The 19,561-nt window shown below is 38.0% G+C and overlaps 1 protein-coding gene across 2 annotated transcripts in view; it reads left to right on the top strand.

Annotated features, from left to right (window-relative positions):
- Nucleotides 1-19,161, top strand: part of tmem132e (transmembrane protein 132E) — a 365,104-nt gene extending 345,943 nt beyond the window's left edge. For both annotated transcript variants that reach the window (XM_082170701.1, XM_082170700.1), the window contains exons 6-9: nt 1,666-1,871; nt 6,755-7,031; nt 10,216-10,410; nt 15,391-19,161. In XM_082170701.1, coding sequence (XP_082026827.1) covers nt 1,666-1,871; nt 6,755-7,031; nt 10,216-10,410; nt 15,391-16,461 — 1,749 coding nt within the window. In that variant the 3' untranslated portion in view covers nt 16,462-19,161. The remainder of the gene's footprint in view (nt 1-1,665; nt 1,872-6,754; nt 7,032-10,215; nt 10,411-15,390) is intronic.
- Nucleotides 19,162-19,561: the final 400 nt, after the last annotated feature.

Below are 19,561 nucleotides of genomic sequence, written 5' to 3'. Positions count from 1 at the left end.
GCTGGAGCAGTTTGGGATGGGAACAAATAAGGTTGTGTAGATAAGATAAAGAAATCAGCTGGCTTGAAAGAAGATTGGAAGAAAGCTACTTGGAAGAGTTTCACGACTGACCTATGCATCTGTATTACATATTAAGATGGAATAAGAGAAAATATCATCAACTCTAATAAAAATGAGGGCTATTGACATTTTTTTTTTTTTACTATCAAAACTTTACTAGTGAGGTTTCTCTCATCTAGATTTAGGCCAAGCGAGGAAATGTTTCATTTGCACATGAAAAGAGCTCTCTGTTCCTCCTGTGCTGTTAGCCTATCACCATATGTCATGCAGGGTCCAGCAGTATTATTCATAGTTTTTCTCACTGAATAACAGTCCCTTTAAAAAAGAAGTGGGCAAGCAGAGTTTCCCCGCAGATTCTCCTAAAGACTACTGTTGAGAGAGCCATCTCCTCTGATCAATTCCCCGTATTGATGGTATGGATAAGAGAGGGAGCTGTCTAGCAGTCCTACATATTTTATTACTCAGATATCCCCCACTATGATGAATCTCCAGTCTTGGATGGACTGCAGCTCCCGACCTCCATTTGAGGGAGATTAGGTTCTGATTACAGTGTCAGCTGCCTTAGACCCCTAGATAAATCATAGATGGGACCCCAAAGCAAAGCTTCAGCTATCTATTACAGTAAATAATTTATTATTAAAGACTGCTGACTGTACATATGAAATGTGTTGGCAGACCAGAAGGAATAACAGGGGGGGGAACTATTCTTTTAGTTCTCTATGGTGAAATTTCCACAACTTGGAGATTTAAAAAAATGTGTGTGTAGTGTGTTCATTGGTGTATCTGTTTGTGTGCTCAGAAAAAAAGGCAGAATGCAGAGAATAACAACTGCTGCTTCGAAAAAAGAAAGAAAAAAAACAATGCCTCAGGAAAAAAGCTGTCAGACCCAGTTCCTATGGGGTGTTATTTTAGGAAACATGTTTCAAGTAAAAAGACCTCTTTTGCAATTTAGAAATACTTTTGAATGGATTATTTTCATGGTTTACTTGATGCTGTTCAAAGTGACTCAGAATGACACTTTAACCCTTTCTGGTGCTAACTGATTTGAAAGAACATTAATTTGAAACTATGCCTGTCATTTAATTTATTGTGTTATTTAGTACAATTATTATATAAAAAAAATAATGTAAAAAAAACAAACATGCATTTAACACCTTACCCATACAAACCTGCAGGCTACTTGGCATGGCAAACCATACTTACAGAATAGTGGGGAGCTGTTCACATAGGATGCATTCTTGGTTCAAAAACAGCTGAACGTAGCACAATGCAGTGGTCTGTTTTAAACTTGACACAGCTTGTTAAAAGCATGTTGCTCATGATGTGAGATGCTAAAAAAAAATGCCCTTTCGGTCCCCATCTGAGCGTGAAGCACTGCTGTGAAGACTATCAGGTAGTGTGATGTGGAGTCGGCATCATTTTGAGGGGATTTCATAGTAAATATTGATATGTGATTAATTTTGATTTGTTCAAATAAGTGTTTTAATTCACAGGCCAATTACAACCCAACATCCTTGCTGTTGCCCGTGAAGAGCTTTTGTTTTGTGCAGACTCTCCAGAGGATGCAGTGAAAGCAATCAAACCTCTCTTTGCTCTCCTCAACAGGTGTCCATGAACTGTGACTATGTGTTTGTGAATGGAAAAGAGACGCGTGGCTCCATGAACGCTCGGGTGATTTTCAGCTATGAGCACCTGAGTGCCCCTCTTGAGCTCACTGTCTGGGTGCCCAAACTACCCCTTAAAGTGGAGCTCTCAGACAACAGGCTGAGCTTCATCAAGGGCTGGAGGGTGCCAATCTTACCCGACCGCAGGTAAGACACCACCGTATCTGTGCGCTCAAATATTCTTGCACTCTGAATTTTGTTTGTAAGCAATAAGGTACATGAGACTGTGCTGTATCGTGAACTGTACTGAACGCTGTATCGTGTTGTTAGGCTGCAACCCCTCCAGCCGTGTCTTATAGCCTCGAGTACCTTATTGCTTTTATAAAACGGTTACCACACAATACAAATATTAAAGCCAAAAAATATGTATCAATGCAACTTTGTAAAATTACTAAAAAGCCTTCCTTCCGCGGGAAAAAATAGTCCCTGACCATAAACAGCAACCGAAGTTACATACATTATTTCGCCATTAGATGGTTTATAAAGACTGTCTTTATGAGTGAGTCAGTCAGTAGACTAGAGAAGACATCTTTATATTGAAAGGACTGAAACTTGCGAATACGGAAATACAAGACGCAACTGACAAATGACTAGCGTGTCAGAGCACTGGAAAACCCCTTAACTGTTCAAAGGACAAGATATCGCAGCGGACATTCAAACAGATTTTTTTATTATTACGAATATAGGACTGACCTGAAGGAAAATGCTATATCTACTGTAAATCCAGGAACACTCACTTACTCGATCTCTCACAATACTCTAATGTTCCTCTATAAGCTTCAGAACATATGTTTACGTTGCTAAGAGTGGTTGCTAGGAGTGTTGTGGAGTGATACATAGAACCGTTGGGTGAAGCGGTCATAGCCGTGTTTTATCGTGAATAAAAATCAGCTATTGACCAATCAGAATCGAGGACTGGAACTAACAGTTTTATAAATGCATATTAATTTCCCCAGTTAGCACCTTTAATGCATGTTTTCTTTTATTTTGCTGCTTGCTTATTTAAATGTAATACTTGTAGGCGATGTGAGGGTGATAAAGCGGTGTAATATTTTAATTAGTGTAGTTGTAAAAGCTTTAATGCTAGGTCACTAAGGGCTGTGTTAGTTACAGTGAGACCATGGAGCTGATGCCGCATGAGATCCGAATGTCATTCTTCATACAGCCCATTTACTGTGATTTTGACAAATTGAAGCTGCGGTGTTGTCGTACAGTGCACGGCAGAATATCAGCACAGGCATTTTTCATGAGGAACCTCTCCAGAATTAATCATGATGGAAAACATTCTGGTAACTCACTGGTATCATTATTGCTCCCTTACAGAGGTCTTTCTTTTGTGATGTAAATCTCTATTTAAATTCATTCAAATGGGCCATTAAAATGGAAATATGATCTGATTTGGTTATGCTAATCCTGTTTGGGTGCAAATCGTCAATCTACATATAGCCTTCGTGTAGGGCTGGCGGTATGACGCATGTACCATGCAAAGGTAGAAATAAGTCATCAATTGCAAATTCAGCTATAGAGATTTAGCTTTGATATCTTAAATAACATTGGAACATTTAAAAACATCATATATAGCTGCTAGAAAATCTAGATAGTGTATTGCGGTTCACTATTATCAAGCCGTTGTAAGCAAAGTCTATAAGTTTCATACAGAAAATTCACACACAATACAAGCGTGTCACCACATTTGCATTTGACCTCAATTTGAGTGCCTTTGATTTAGCTTCCTCCCAGGACCTAAGATCTCTAAGGCTTTGTTCACACATACAATCTCTGTGTGATCGGCTCGAAATCTGATTTGTTTTTCAGATGTAATCTTTATCCCGGTGCCTGCACTGTCATTTTGCAAGTGAAGAGATCTGATCTATTTAATGTATATGGTTACTATAGTAATGACTTAAAATTCAGCATGGCACCAAAAGACATACGAGAGTAGCTGTCACCAAAGGAAAGAGAAGATGACAAAACGTAACATTTTGTCTCTGCTGATAGTCTTGACATCTTGTCACAGTGCTGAGCTACGGGTGCATAAAACCCAGCCATGGCACCAGCTAATCCTGAGTAATCTCATGATTTCTTTCAGTTCCTTTTTAAATAGAATAATTTTAAAAGAAATGTTTAAAAAAAAAATAATGTGTGTAATCTCTGCAAGCTTATGAATTTGTGTGGATGACACTAATAGCAGAACATAGTATGTTTGTTTTTTTTACCTACAAAATCAGTTTTTTTTAAGAGACCCTAATAAGATTCACGATGACAAGTCCAACTTCACTTATGTATTACTGCATAAAATCGCTTATCAAACAAGGTTGTTGATTGGATTTGAAAGTGTGTGTGTGTGTGTGTGTGTGTAGTACAGTGCAAAAGTCCTAGGCACATTAGTACCTCCCCCCCCCAAAAAAAAAGACAGTTTTAATCCAGTTATTTATATATTTTGCTGTAGTGTGTCAGTAAGAAATATCAGTTTGCATTTCCAAACATTAATTTGACATTAATTGTAATAACCCAGTGAAATGTTTGTTGGAGTCTGACAGTATATATAGTTTGTTACCATTAAAAAAAAAAAAAAAACTGTTTTCTGTTTTAATATATTTTGTCTTTTAATATTAGTTGTAATTTATTCCTGTGACCAGTCTTCAGTGTCACATGATCATATAGATGCTAAAGAAAAAAAAAGTCTTATTATTAATGTTGAAAATAGTTTAGTATTTTTGAGCATTTATTTGAAATAGAAATCTTTTTCAACATTATAAATGTCTTTATTCTCTATTGATCAATTCAATATATACTTTCTGAATACATTTTTGAAAAAATCTCACTGACTAACTTGTGAACGTTATGACAGATGTATCATTCACAATAAGACTAGAAACAAACATTAAAAGGATAAATTTTACCCTTTTTTTTTTTTACAGTTACTAATTTTACAGTTTTGATATCATGTGGAAGCATAAAAGGCATTTCTGTACTGCTTAAACATTTATGCATATTCTGTGCAAAAACCCACTCATTCGTTTACTTATTCACCATTTGAATACATAGTGAATTTCACATGTAAGCGTAAATTAGTGATTTCAGGCACAGCGGTAACACTAGTGTTTTGTGTAGGCCATTATATACATGGTACATCCCAAATTAAATGTTTTATTATTTTTTATTAAACAATTAACCGGATTTGGATGCCTTATTTTCTTTCCCTCTTCCCTTTTTTCAGTTCCTCCCTCCTCTGCTCTGTCCGTTTCATTCCATTCCATTGCTCAATGTTAAGACGTGTCAGTGGGCAGGTTTCTCGCATTGGCCTTCCACACCAATTGATTGATGTAGCTCACTAAACTGGTGAAACAGTGATGTGTCTGCAAAACCTGACACTCATTTTTATTGGATGAGCAAGTTTCCGTGCATGAAATCTCCAGTTCTCTTAACAGACTAATGAGTTCAAGCAACGCTCCGCTCTTGAGGTGTGTTCTCCTGGTCTGAAACTCGCATTAACCCGTGTGAGGAGACGAGAGAGTACAACTGTCCTCAAGAACACAGAGAGCTTCTGTCTGCCAGGTTCTTCAACTGATGCAAGAGCCTCGTGTTTTCCCCTCCATGGAAACAGGAGTGTGTGTTTAACTCAGAAGAGAGCAAAGTGCTGATCAACAACTGCTTTCCACTATTATAAGTCTTCTTTTTCTGTGTTTGTGTGCTTGTTAATCTCTCTATGTTGCTGAGAAGTAACTGTGTCTCCTTACATCATAAAATTCAGTTCAGTTTAGGCTTATCAATGGGCATGTGTTGTCAGTCACGTGTGTTGTCAGACAGCTGTCTCTACATCTCCAGTTATCTGATTAATTAGTTATGTGTGTAGTAGAATGGGTGAATCTCTCAAGATCCACCCAGCTCTTACCCTGCTTCCGCTCGTTCTCTTCACATGGTGACACGCTGCCAAGGGAGCAGATTAGATTGAATGTGATGGTATGTGTGAGGCATGTAAGAGTCACTGATGCGAAAACTCTTTGAAACAGGTCTCCAGATGATGCACTTTTTCATATTGTTATGCAGGTCTAACAAACATTTTGGAGGGAATTCATGATGGAGGGTTGTTTATATGCACACATTAGCTATTTTAACACCCAATGCACTTAAGAAATGCGAATTAATTAGGTAATGGCACAAGCATGCCAAAAAATTTATTCATCACAGTTTTAGAAGCGGGTACAGTACACTTCAGTAAGATTCACTATATAGAAAGTGCACTCATCTGTGCAATGAGTCTGAATGCATGTCTTATATATGCTCTTGTGCATCATTTGCAGATCATTGGATGAATAACTGTTGCTATAGCTCTATAGAAAATGAACACCAACACCTCCCTTTAAAAAGAAAAAATGTATATATATATATATATATATATATATATATATATATTGGATTGGATATATACATATTTATATACAGTAGTCAACATTTGAAATGGATCAAAAAAGTTCATCAAAGTTGTCTTAAGACAAGAATGGGTATTGTTCAAAATTCATGTACTGTATAACTTTGATGAAAGGTTTTGATCCACTTCAAATGTTGACTACTGTATATTGGATAGACAGATAGATAGATAGATAGATAGATAGATAGATAGATAGATAGATAGATAGATAGATAGATAGATAGATAGATAGATAGATAGATAGATAGATAGATAGATAGATAGATAGATAGATAGATAGATAGATAGATAGATAGATAGATAGATAGATAGATAGCTTCTTGTAAAAATGTATTCTATATATCATTATGTGAAACGACCAAAATAAGAGTTTCCTATGTGTTTGCTTTTCCTAAAAGGTCCATTTGTAATGTTCAGATCCTCTGTTAGTCTAGTTATATTTCACCTCATAAATTGCTGTTAAAGTTCACCGAACTTGAGTGCAAACTTATTAAACAGTGAGAGACGAAAAGTCACTCTAACATGCATATGAATGGCACATATATTCTGGTGTGAATTTCTTATCCAACTCACAATGACCTCTCCCTCATCTCCTCAGAACGGCCAGAGACAGCGATGACGATGATGATGATGACCGTAAAGTGAGCCGTGGATGTACGCTTCAGTACCAGAGGGCCCAGGTTAAGGTTCTGACCCAGTTCCACACTACTTCTACTGAAGGCACAAACCAGATGATCACTATGCTGGGTCCTGACTGGCAAGTGGATGTGACTGAGCTGGTGCAAGACTCTCTGAAGGTGGTGGACGCCAGGGTGGCTGAGCTGGTGGACAGGACGGTGCTTGTGGCCAATGAGCTTGGATCATCCACTCTGAAGGTAGAATACAAATAAGAATAGACCTTATAAATTTTGAATTGATGGAATAATGGGGGGAGAGGTGAATGGAGCTCTCAATACCATATTACAATGCAGCAATTTAATTTAGCTGTATTACATTCTCTTCATCCAGCATTATTGGACACTGGTCCTTACTCATTGTTTTTATACCTGTCAAGACATGATGCAAAGTGTCTAAGGGACAATTGTTCAATCCCTTTTACTGTCTCATATATCCAAGTAAAAAACTTTACTTTCACTCTCTTCCCTGATGTTTTGTTTTAGACACTGTATGGTGGTCTAATTTATTTTATTTTTACTTTTTTATTTTATCAGCTATTATAATAAAATCAAAGCAAAGTGAAAAATAAAATAAAATAGGCCACCTTGCCAGTGTTATAACATGTCAAAACAACATCAGGGAAGAAAGTGAAAGTAAAGTTTGTACTTGGAATTATGAGAATTATTATTATTATTTTTTCATTTCGTTTCGTTTTCTCATTCTTTCTCTTTTCTTTTGTTACAACAATTGCTCACAGTCCAAAGTCAACCCGATAATTATCTAAGTGTTTTTAAACAGACAGATTGCTAAGAATATAAATGTAGTTTATTGATCAAATCAATGGGGGTCCTAAATCAATATTTCAAATTCTCATATTTAATTTATCTAAGTTAGCTCTGCTGCTGTCTTTGTCTTTTAAAGCCCCGTTAGAAAGCTATTCATATGCATATTTAGTCCCAGTAGGCTATTCAGAAACTGGGATGTTTGGGAAGAGAATTATCAGTGCTTTCTAAAAACTTCAATAGTGTTAAATTGGGGGAATCATTCTTGAAAGTGAAATTTTCTCTCCATTGAATACTCACACAATCAGTTCATTGTGTCCAAACAGAGAGAGATTTGATTGTTCATGACAGCTTCATCACACCTCTCCACAGTGCTGTCTGTTGTTTGGCTAAAAAAAAAAACAGTCTGTTTTTGCCCATAAACAAATTTGAGCATAAAAGAAAAAGTTTGCTAATTTAACTTGGGAAAACTGCAAAGGCCATTAATAATTAATGGCCAATGCAGATTTCGAATGTTTTTGCTGAATGCAAGCTGAAAATAAACGAGTCTGAGCACAGAAGCATCATTTCACCCTTCAAAAAAATAAAATAAAATAAACAAGGGAAAGGTATGAATAATGTTGCTTATTAGTCAACCACACCAGGGTTTTTGAGCTTATTTGGTGGGTCTTTGATCTTTCTCTGCCAGAACGCTCATCCTCCACCCGTCACTTTGGCCTGAACACAAAGACGCTCCGCCGTTTAGCTTTGAACGTCTCGCGTGACACACTGTTTTGATAATCTTATGAACAGCAGAAGGTATTGCTGACCCCTTCTCAGCATCGACTGAGCTGTAATGGTCATGTGAATCAATCTACAGTAGCATTAAGTGTACAATACTTACCCTCTGAGCCTGATACTTACCTTTGTATTTCCTATCACTTAATTGGCTCGCCAGGTCTACCAAGTACAGTAATTAGGTTTTGGGGGAATAGGCAGTCCCTTTTTAGCCTTTGAACACACTCTATTCATGCATGCAAAGCTCTGGTTATAATGCAAACATCAAAAGAAGGTATATCAGCAAGTATAATAAAACTAATTGCAACCGCCTGGATACCAAACAAACTAGCCATTCTGGCAAGAATTTGTTTTTAGTTCCCCTTTTTCTATCTGCCATTCCTTTTCTCTCCTTCAAATGTGCTGTATCTTTGAAGCTTGCCTTGAACTCGGGAAATAAAAAATGCAAGAACAAAACAGTTTAGTTCAATTATACATTCATCTGCCCCCCCCCCCCCCCCCCCCCCCCCCAAGGTCTACATCTCTTTTCCAACCGGAGGAAGGGAGAGAGGACTGTATAGGACTGGATGGTCAATGAACTGTAACAGCCTTCTCCAAAACATTAGTGCATTGGGACACAAACAGTGTGCATCTGGGATATATGGGTCGCAAGTCTAGGCTGGATCAGGAAAAGCCTGGGTTGAGCTTCCGCACGCCAAGACAGCATCATGTTCTTCACCGAGAGATGAGGCTAAAAAATGGCTTTTCTATGCCAAAAGATGGTTGAGCATTGCCACTTCACAGACGGAAGTATAATCAGCAGCATGGCTAGATCATAAACCTACATCAGCGTTGAGGGCTTTTAGCTGGAGATGGGTAATTTTGAAGAGGGAAGTAATAGCAGGTTGGAAATGAAAATGTTTGCAGTAGAGGTTGGAGATTTTTGAACACCATTACCAGTCATTATGGAGTTTATGGCAAAATTCGCTTTGCTCCCTCGTGTGTTGATAAGTGTAACTAGCTCTGACTCAGCTGTGATTAAGACAATAATAAGAAGGTTATATTATTGTTCTTTATTCAGTATAACTGTAATTGAAAAGATAAGATAACTTAAGATAATGAGCTCACTTTGCAAATGCCATTTTGACATTTGCATGGTGTAAAGGGAAAGCAAACATTTCTGTCAACATCTTTTAGTGTTCTTTACTAGTCATAATTCTGTTTGCCATTGAGAGACTGAAGTGTAGGCTGCTGGCAACGATTCAGTTTTAAAATTTAAAATTCATCCAATCTCTATGTACTTCTCCCTCTTATTGTGTCTTTCTCGAGGCAAAAACACTCCACATAAGCTGCCTTGTTCTTGTCTTGAAAATGTGAGTTTAAGTTAATCTTTTTGAATAATGAAAAGATAAAAACTATCCCTATATTGAGGCACATTTTATCTAACTTGGCGCTGTGTGGCTTTGGGATTCCCTGGGTCTCATGGTTCAGCAAAGACACACAGGAAAAAAAAAGAGATTCTCTGACCCTCCTAGTTGTGCCGCCCCACTTGACTTTCACTCGGTAAGTCCCTGGTGACCTTTAACGCTGGTAGGAGGTGAAGAAACGGTGATATAATGGGTTTGAAGTGTCAGGATTTATGTGGAGGACGAGTGCTGGCCGTCCTCTAGAGAAAAGAAGCATTTTCCCATGCTTCCTTTTCTCAGTGGGCTGCATCGTGAATATGTGGGATTACTCACTAAATGTTTCTGTTTGACAGACATTGTAATTTCACTCCCCCCCCATTCTTTCTTCTATTTAGACTGTCTTTACTCCTCCATTGTCTTTCGGAGTGTGAAAGCTCATCTTGTTTTGTTGATTTCAGGTTGAATCCCCACTGGCAGTGGAGGCGGTACTGGGTGAAACGCAGTTCTTTGTGGTAGACGAGAAAGTGTCCATTTCGGAGCTTCGTGTTCATGCCATCTCGGGACTGGCACTTAATCTTCAACCAAGCCCTGGCAACAGCCATACCATGGTTGCCAAGGCAACTGGCCTGCAGACACTCTCCACTCTTAAGCAGGTATAGTTGATCCCTTCATTGTTTTTCACACCTTCTAGAATAAATTACATTTAATCTGGCTGTCTTGACAGTATGTTGTCACATTTTAAACTAAATAAATTTTTTTTTTTGATTGTGCAGTATATTTGATTTGTTGCTGGTCCATGGCAAGGTATCATTAACTAAATAAATTATACTTGAAATAACATAAACATCAACTGAAATTTAATAAAATATACAAACCTTAGGCTTATGAAAACGCTGTGTTGAAAACCCTGTTACACCTTTTGTGTTCCAGGTCAAAAATGACCGGCCTTTTAAAAATTGCCGGTGAATCACTCATTATGCTATATTATCTCCAAATATTGGATTCAATCTTTTGGTCAACTTGTTTTTTTTTCAATAAAGACAGGATTCAATTAGGACACCTTTTGTGTTTATTTTTTAAACTGATTGATTGTAGAACTCTTTGATGAGAATATAGATTCATTTTATACATTTTCTAAACCTAATAAATAAAAATGAATAAATACTGAAAGTTTTAAAAAATACGAATAAAAAGGACAAAAATGCACAACAAAATTGCTAAAACATTAACTAAATTTAAAGTGAAAACTAAATATAAACACAAAATCAAATTTTATATATATATATATATATATATATAAACTAACTATAATAGCATATAAATCATCAATAACACTGTTCCAAGCTCTAATAAACTTGTTCAAGATGGTCTACCAACTCATTCTGGCCCCCATTTTCAGCTAGTCAATGCATAAACCAGCATAGACCGTCTTATGAGTAGACTAAACCAGCTACAGACCATGTAAAACCATCCGAAGTGTCATATTTTAGTTGAATTGTCATGGTATCATCTACTGTATGTGAGTTTGTGTGAAATATAACAGGTCTTATAATTTACATTCTTAGGCCCTGAATGAAGGTGCAGTGTCAAGTCATATATTGTGTAACTAAAATGATCACACTTGTTTAGGGGCAAGAAACACACTGAAGAATCTTAGTTAATTTATACACAAAATACAAACTTGTATCTTTGTGTAATTGTCTAAATATGACAGTATCATTTTTCATCATATACCCCTCTGCAGCTGAGTCCATGGAAAAGCTCTAACCTTTGGCCTCCTGCAACTAATTATGCAAGTGACATTTATGTGAAATTCGTCCTTGTTGCTCAGGATTATTCTGCTCCTCAAGAGTTAACACTGGCTGGACTTAGCCTCATATTGATGAATCGAGTCTCCACGAAGGTTATACACCATTGGCAAATTAGCCTCAGCACGGCCCTCACTACTTTAATAAAGGCTAGTTTGGCATTCAGACATATTCAAATCTCCTTTAATATCAGCACACCAAATGAGCAAGCATCTCGCTTATTAAGAAGCCACCGCCACCTCTGTTCTCTGGCGTTCTCGAGTGTCATCAGGGGAGCTCCATGCAATTGCTGTATAATCTTTCTCAAAGCATTAATTGGAGCGCATTCACTCGTATTTTCAAGTGAAGACCTCGGATGCTGCCGGGCTAATTTATGCAATGTCTTGGGCAGGTCACGGAGCCCTGCCGCGAGAGCTCGGGGCCTTTTTTTCCTGCTCTGTACTTAGCCTGTGACCAACATCAGACGAGGGTGGCTGCTTTCAGTTCACGCATTAAAATCCAGCGGTTCTCCCCCGCTCTGTGCTTCGCCACCTTTGGTTTTAATTAGCGTAATGTATCAGCCTAAGTGCTTGTGGAGACTGTGCAATAAACATCACTGATGACCCTCCTCCTCTGCCACTACTACCAGTCCATCATTTCAATCCCTCAGTGCACTTGCCTACTTCACCTCTGCAGTCACAAAATAACAGCAGTTTTGCAATCGTTTCTGGCTTCGTTTTTTTATTGTTTGATTTTCTGGTAACACTTTACAATGAGGTTCAATTTGTTGGGATTAGTTAATGCATTAGGCATCATGAACATTGGACAATAATTCTTTACAGCATATATTAGTCTTTGTTAAAATGCATTAATATAATTTATTAAAATATAGTTATAATTTCTATATATGCATTAAGTTTTAAGTTTAGAATAAATTACCATTAATGTATGAACAAACATGAATTAACATTGAACAAAAGTGAATTTAAAAAATAACTTTAACCTAGATTTTTAACCTAGTCTTGGAGTTCATTATACTTTTATTTGCTGTTACTCCATGCTTGTTGACAATACATTAACTATTATTAATTTCTACAAACTTGAAATGTCATAACGTATCATTGGCCCTTTTCGGACGGTATATATTTCTCACGTGGACTTGCACCTCAGTGATATCACTTTTTTTTATCAAAGTTTTATTCATGGCGATTTATTCATGGTGGTGACGTTTTGGTTTTGTTTCATGTCTGTCATGTGGTTCCCTGTTATAGTCATGTGATCCTGCCATGTGTTCCCTTGTCTTATGTGTCATTTTATGATTGGTTCATTGTTTCATTGTTCACAGGTGTCCCTTGTCTTGTCATTAGTCTTGTGTGTATTTATGCCCTCATGTTTGCAACGTGTCCTTGTCAAGTATTGTTACTTGAGTTTGAGTTTGAGTTTGAGTTTGAGTTTGAGTTTGAGTTTGAGTTTGAGTTTGAGTTTGAGTTTGAGTTTGAGTTTGAGTTTGAGTTTGAGTTTGAGTGCCATGCCTTTGTTTTATGTTTGATCTTGTTTGTATATAAGTAAACTGCACTTGGGTTTTGCAAGCTCACCTCCAGTGGAATCATTACAATGGTGGAGGAGCGAGCCTTGTCATCCTACGAACCCGGGAACTCGTGGTCACTCGCATGATTGTCTTCTGTAAATAACATAAAAATTTAAAAAAAAATCTATTTTAATTTAATAATAGGAAAATAATATCCTATTTATTATTTGATTATTTAAATTTCCTGTTTTAAAATAGGAAGATGGATGCATTATAGTAAAAATGGTTTTTAGCAGGTAGTGGGAGAAAAACACTGACATTCTGAATTCGGATGGCAATAATCTAAAGTAACTAATGTTAACAAATTGAAGCTTGTGTAAAGTGGTACTGATTTTCTTGCTCTTTCTTTTACACTTTAGATGCCCCTTTCTTTTGTCTAACTGGCAGCCTTAAATAATTGATTTTGCTGTATGCTGGTGTAAGCGATTATTCTGTTTTAAAGTTCCAAGTGTCTTGGATGTAAGAACACTATACTTTTATAGTTTGTTACGTACAGTGATTTCAAACTTACTTTCAAGATAGAGTTCAAAAACTTTTAGCAGTTAGAAATGTAATGACTCATCAATGTAAAAGTGTCATGTCCCAAAGACTGAAGCTTGTAGAAGAATCAAGGACCATGTGTGATTGATGTCATTTTATTTAGTGGCTAGAGTGATCTCAAAAGGTCCATGAGGATATCATGTCATCTTCAATGTATTATTCAGATCATGCATATCAAAGACTCTCTTCATCTTGACAAGCAGTGTTGACAGAGCCTGAGCTCGAATGTCAGAACAACCTTGAAGTCAGTGACGCGACAGAAGATATTTTTTACAGCCTCACAACAGGCCGTTGCTGAGGCAGATAAATACTTCTCTTCCTGAATATAAAAGCAAAGCAACACTTCATTTCTGACTAAAAGCACTCTGGCAGAGTGGTTTTATTTTGTCTGCCTGCCAACAGGTGTAAGGTGTTGTGGTGTTCCTTTAGCAGAGAGCAAGAGCAGGAAAACAACTGTCAAGCTCAGGCTTGTTATGAGGTGACAAGAACACAAGCGTCGCGCCAGTGCTCCTTCCCCTCAGTCTGTTTCTTACGGCTAAAGCAGGCAAGCACCTCTGATGTTAGCTGTATTTTTCTTGCTCAAGACAGTTGTCTTTTATGGACCAAAAAACTTAGGATAATTAACATTGAACTCTTTCCCCGCCATTGATGGAATATTCTTTCCGCGTTTTCACTGTTATACGGTAGGGGGCACTATTACACATCTTCTAAAAGAGTCCATGGTATCCGATCAAAACAAAGGTGAAGAAGAAGCAGAAACAAGCGATAGCATATGTAAGCAGATGTAAACATCAACATTAAACCGCATATAAATCAAAACTGCCTAACGTTTCCGAATGAAGTGTCGACCCAGGATGAGCTATATGATGGTGAAGCTTTGGGGATGTTGATGGACTTGATCTAGTCCATCTATGTTTTGATCATCATTCTGTATCCCGTCCAGATGTAGTCTTTGACAAAAATAAAATGTTCTCACCTTTTTGCAAAAAATTTTGAGAATGCATTAAGCTAGAATAAAGCAGGATTTTTGTTGTTTAAAAGCAGAGGGTTTGTTATTTATTTTGATACATTGCATGTTCAAATATTCTGGGGGCCATGAAAGTTCTGTGAAAATGTTAAATGCTGGTGCTGGCAGAGAAAGAGTTAAAAGAAGTTTTGAAAATCAGGCAATATGGATAATCTCTTTGCATTAAGAAAAAGTTGAACGATGTTTTCGCATTTGAAAAATGTATTTGTTGTGTTAATGCTAGCTGTGTCATTGCCTTAAAGGGTTAGCTCTCCAAAAATGTAAATTATCTTATTAATTACTCACCCTCATGTCGTTCCAACCCCGTAAGACTTTCGTTGATCTTCGGAACACAAATGAAGATTTTTTTAATGAAATCTGAGAGCTTTCTATCCCTCCATTGACAGCCTGTGCAACTACCACTTTCAAGCCCCAGAACGGTAGGAAAGACATCATAAAAGTAATCCATGTTACTCTAGTGGTTAATCCTCAGTTTTATGAAATGACGCAAGTGCTTTGTTTGCACACACACAAAAAACATAATTTACCACTTTATTCATAAAATATGAATCTCCAACACTCATTCAGTGTGGGCCCCCCTTTACAGTGAATCACAGACAACAAAGTGAGAATTCAAAGACAAAATTTGAAAGTTAACTGTTGTTTACTGGTTGAATTTATGCTCACAATTTCTTTCGTTTTGTGTTTGTAGGAGGCCAGTTTGTCCATCTGGGTTTATTACAGTGACAATACCGCTGCCCCCCTGAGTATGTACGACTCTAAAGAATACAACCTCAATGCCTCCACAGCAGACGATAAGGTGGTTTCGGTGGCTCAACAACCCCAGGGGCGGTGGCCAGTTATCGTTGCCGAGAGTGAGGGCACAGGAGAGCTAGTGCACGTGGAGATGACCATCAGCGAAACCTGCCAGAAGACTAAACGCAAGAGTGTCATTGCTTCATCTCCTGTGTTCGTCAAAGTCCGCTTTGGACCAGATGAAGACTCTGAGGAGGAAGTGGATACAGAGACTGAAATAGACACTAGAATGGCTTACAACACGAGAAAGCCCGCTATCGATCCCAACGTGGGTGGTGGAGGGTATGAGCCATCTAATGAGCAACCTGCAAGCGTGCCCATTGATTACACCAACTTCCCTACAATTAGCAATTCTGAGGAACCGACTGAAGAAGATGAGGAGGACGATGAGTTTGTGCACAATCCCCGTAGCATGACTGACCTAGAGATCGGCATGTATGCTCTCCTCGGTGTGTTTTGTCTCGCCATACTGGTCTTTCTTATAAACTGCATTGTGTTTGTGTTGAAGTATCGCCATAAGCGCATCCCTCCTGAAGGCCAAGCCAACATGGACCATTCCCATCACTGGGTGTTCTTGGGTAACGGAGAACCCCTGCGCACCCAGAACGACCTCTCGCCTCAGACGGTGGAGAGCCCCAGCAACACCTTGGAGGGGGTACAGACATGTTGTCACGGGGACCACCACAGCAGTGGGAGTTCGCAGACCAGCGTACAAAGCCAAGTCCACGGCCGAGGAGATGGCAGCTCCGGCGGTTCCACCAAAGATCACGGAGAAGATGCCAGCTCGCCAACCTCCAAACGCAAGCGTGTCAAGTTCACCACCTTTACCCTTCCCACAGAGGATTTACCCTACAACTCCATCCCCATTGCCAATGAAGAGGACATTCAGTGGGTTTGTCAAGACATGGGCTTTCAGGACCCAGAGGAACTGCACGACTACATGCGCAGGATAAAGGAAATAGCCTGATCGGGTTATATGCTTTCTAAAGACGTTCCTTTCTATTTTTCTCTCTCTTATTTTTCACTCTAGAGGGGAGGTACCTTTCACGAAAAAAACAACCAAGGCCTAATGTCCAGTTTTGTTGGGGTTTTCTGCACAGTGCTGTTTCCCTTACACATTGACACTTGTACAAACTAAAAAAAAAAATTATTCATGACGCTGCCAGGGAAGCCAAAGACAAATCTAAGGGATTCTAGCTAAAATGGCTTTAGCGGTGTGTGTGATTACTGAAGGGTGAAGGGTGAGTGTACAATCTTTATGGGAAACATAGAGTTTTTTAGTTGTGAACACTAATATCAAAATGGATCCCTGAAGTACTCAATCATGTGTGGGTCACCCTGCTGTGGATGGGATCTTTCTCAGAGGAATGCCTGGAGTCTTGGCACTGTGTCCATTTTTCTTCTTCTCTCTCTCTCTTTTTTTTTTTTTTTTAATCCAACAGATTCTTCTCCAACAAAGAGGCCTTTGAAGTGCAGATCTACTTTTGTCCCAGATTTATGTTTGAGATGGATCATTTTCATGCCATTGTTGATAAACCTGACACTTAGCCACAGAAACTGTCAGAGATGTTCGTGTCAGTGTTGGAAAGGTGGAATGGTTTTATCCCCCTGCCCCTCTTTTCAGCGTTATCTCAGTTCAACACATGCCTTGGTTGTTGAATTAGTTATTCGTCTGTCTTTGGTATTTCATACTCATTCTCAATCTGGATCCCACCTCTGCTTCTCTCACTGTCTTGGTTAAGTCAAATGCCTTATTAATCTCAATAGTCACAACCTCTCTCTGTGCTGACACCACATTTGTTCATATTGGTAAGGGCCAAAGCAGGGGGCAACTCTACAGATGTCTGTATCTCAATGAAACGTGTCGGCATGGGGAAGACGAGAGCTTGTACATTGTGGAGTTAGGTATCTTCTCCAACATTCCTCTGCATGAATGGAGACTTGGAGGCACAATTAGCGCAATTTTGTTTCTTTTTTACTTTGTATATGTTTGTATTGTGAAAATAATCTAATCATGCATAAATGATAATAGAGGACATATCATGTTACCATGCATTACATGCATGTGCCAGACCCTCCCTCCTGTGTACATACCATGTTCAGTACATAACGACTGCTGACGCTTAACTCTTGATTACTCAGTTAGCCTGAGAAATAAGGGAGGCAGATGCCATATAGGAACTCGGCAGCCAGATACTTGAATTTCAGTGAGGCTCTCGTTTCTCTTTTTCTGTCTCTTTACTGAACTCACCGTGAATTCCCATCCAGGTGGTAATAGAGTTAAAGATAAAATGCTATGCAAACACTGGAGGGGTTGATTATTGTGGTTAGGTAAATCTGCCCTAGATATTATTATAGCACCACGGTTTCTTTCATTAATATACCAAGAAATATCTCAAACTAGTTGTAACATCTGACACAGTGTAAATTGCAGGTTTTGAGATTTAAGTTGTTTTTTTAGTTTTTTTTTACTTAGAAACACGCTAGATTTGTTAAAGAAAACACCACAAAATGTGGTAGCACAGTAGATCAAGCCCAAAAATGTTAATATTAACTAGTTTAGAAAGGGTTAAGCTGATAACGGGTCTGGAAGCTTTTTTGTGGTGGGGCACAAAGAAGTTGTATCTGTATTGCTGCTGACCAATCACAGGTTAGTTTCAGGGTTACAGTCCCCCCCCCCCCCCCCATTTTTGTTCAGGATGTCTAAATTCACACACTGTATTAAATGCTTATTTCCCACTGTGCTTATTTGTAACATGCAGGATTTACCTTTGACTTGTTTTATAGTCTTATTAGTCATTTTCCTGTAACCAGAGGGAACACCTATATTTGCTTTGTTTGTTTTATAGTAATTTTATTTTATTATTATTATTATTATTATTTTTAAATAGATCACCCCTTATTTAATCAGGGGCCCTTTGCACTCCAGATAAGAGTCACAGAGAATTTAATACTGACACCTCTCCACCTTTCTCCAATGATTTGTTGCCCCCTTCACCCTTTTTTTAAAAAAAGAAAAAAGGAATAAATAAACCCTCAATCATATTATGTGTGATGAAATGTTAATTGATGATGTAACACGTCAAGGTATTAGGTTTTGATTGACAGCTGGAGTGTTGGTCAAATGTTTAGTTTGGCCCACACATTACAGATATGGAGACTCAGAACTGAATGTAAACTTTTCAACTGTACCTTGGCGATCAAAATGAACATAATTTCCGATGTATTATTAAGGTCTTCTGATGGGGTACACGAGACTCGATACGACTACTAGCAAGTCTCTGGTAGCAGCTCATAGACTTTTCAGTGTTCTAAAAAATTTTTCCTTAGTGTAACACCACCATCAGGACATTTTTGGTTTCATTTTGTTTTCTACTTTCAACTGATGTACGTATGTATGTATATGAATCAGCAGTTGCAATATCTGTGCTTTTATTTTTATTTTTCAAGAGGAGCTGCTACTAGGCCTTTGCCTTGACCACATGCTGTGTTGTGGTGTAGATTTGAGCTGTACTCTATGACCTGCTGAAGCACGGTACTGTCAGCCATGTGCTGTCAGACCCTTAATGTACAGAGCACTGTTACAACATCCTGTATCCTCCCTAAAAAAACAACTGTTGTATTTCCCTCCTTATATGTAAGTACTAAAGAAAATACAATGCATAAACTCTGTGTTATGTCTTTTACTTGACAATGTGTCTGTATTTGAATGCGTTATCCAAACAATAGATGTCTGAACCTATTTGAGCTGTCTAGACAGCTGTTAATTTATAAAGACTATTGTTGTTTGTTAATAATAATCCACAGTGAAAAGAAATGGAAATGAAAAAAAAAAAAGTTCCTTTACAAGCTGTTCCTACTATTTTATTTTATAATGGCATTAGTAACATCAGCGCACAAAGCAAGTTGCTACAGACGTGCAGAGGCGAAGCTAGTTATTATATTTTAATTGAAAAATTACAAACACAAAAGTGCAATGATGAACTGCTTACATTAATACCAGAAACATTTGGAAAGTTAATGGGGTCAATTTTGACTTGTGAAAAGAAGTGTACTTTATTTGATCA

Source organism: Leuciscus leuciscus (assembly GCF_965113295.1).
Source record: "Leuciscus leuciscus genome assembly, chromosome: 5".
NCBI classification, from domain to species: Eukaryota; Metazoa; Chordata; class Actinopteri; order Cypriniformes; family Leuciscidae; genus Leuciscus; species Leuciscus leuciscus.
Note: the sequence above shows the minus strand (reverse complement) of the source record. Positions and strands in the feature narration are given on the sequence as shown.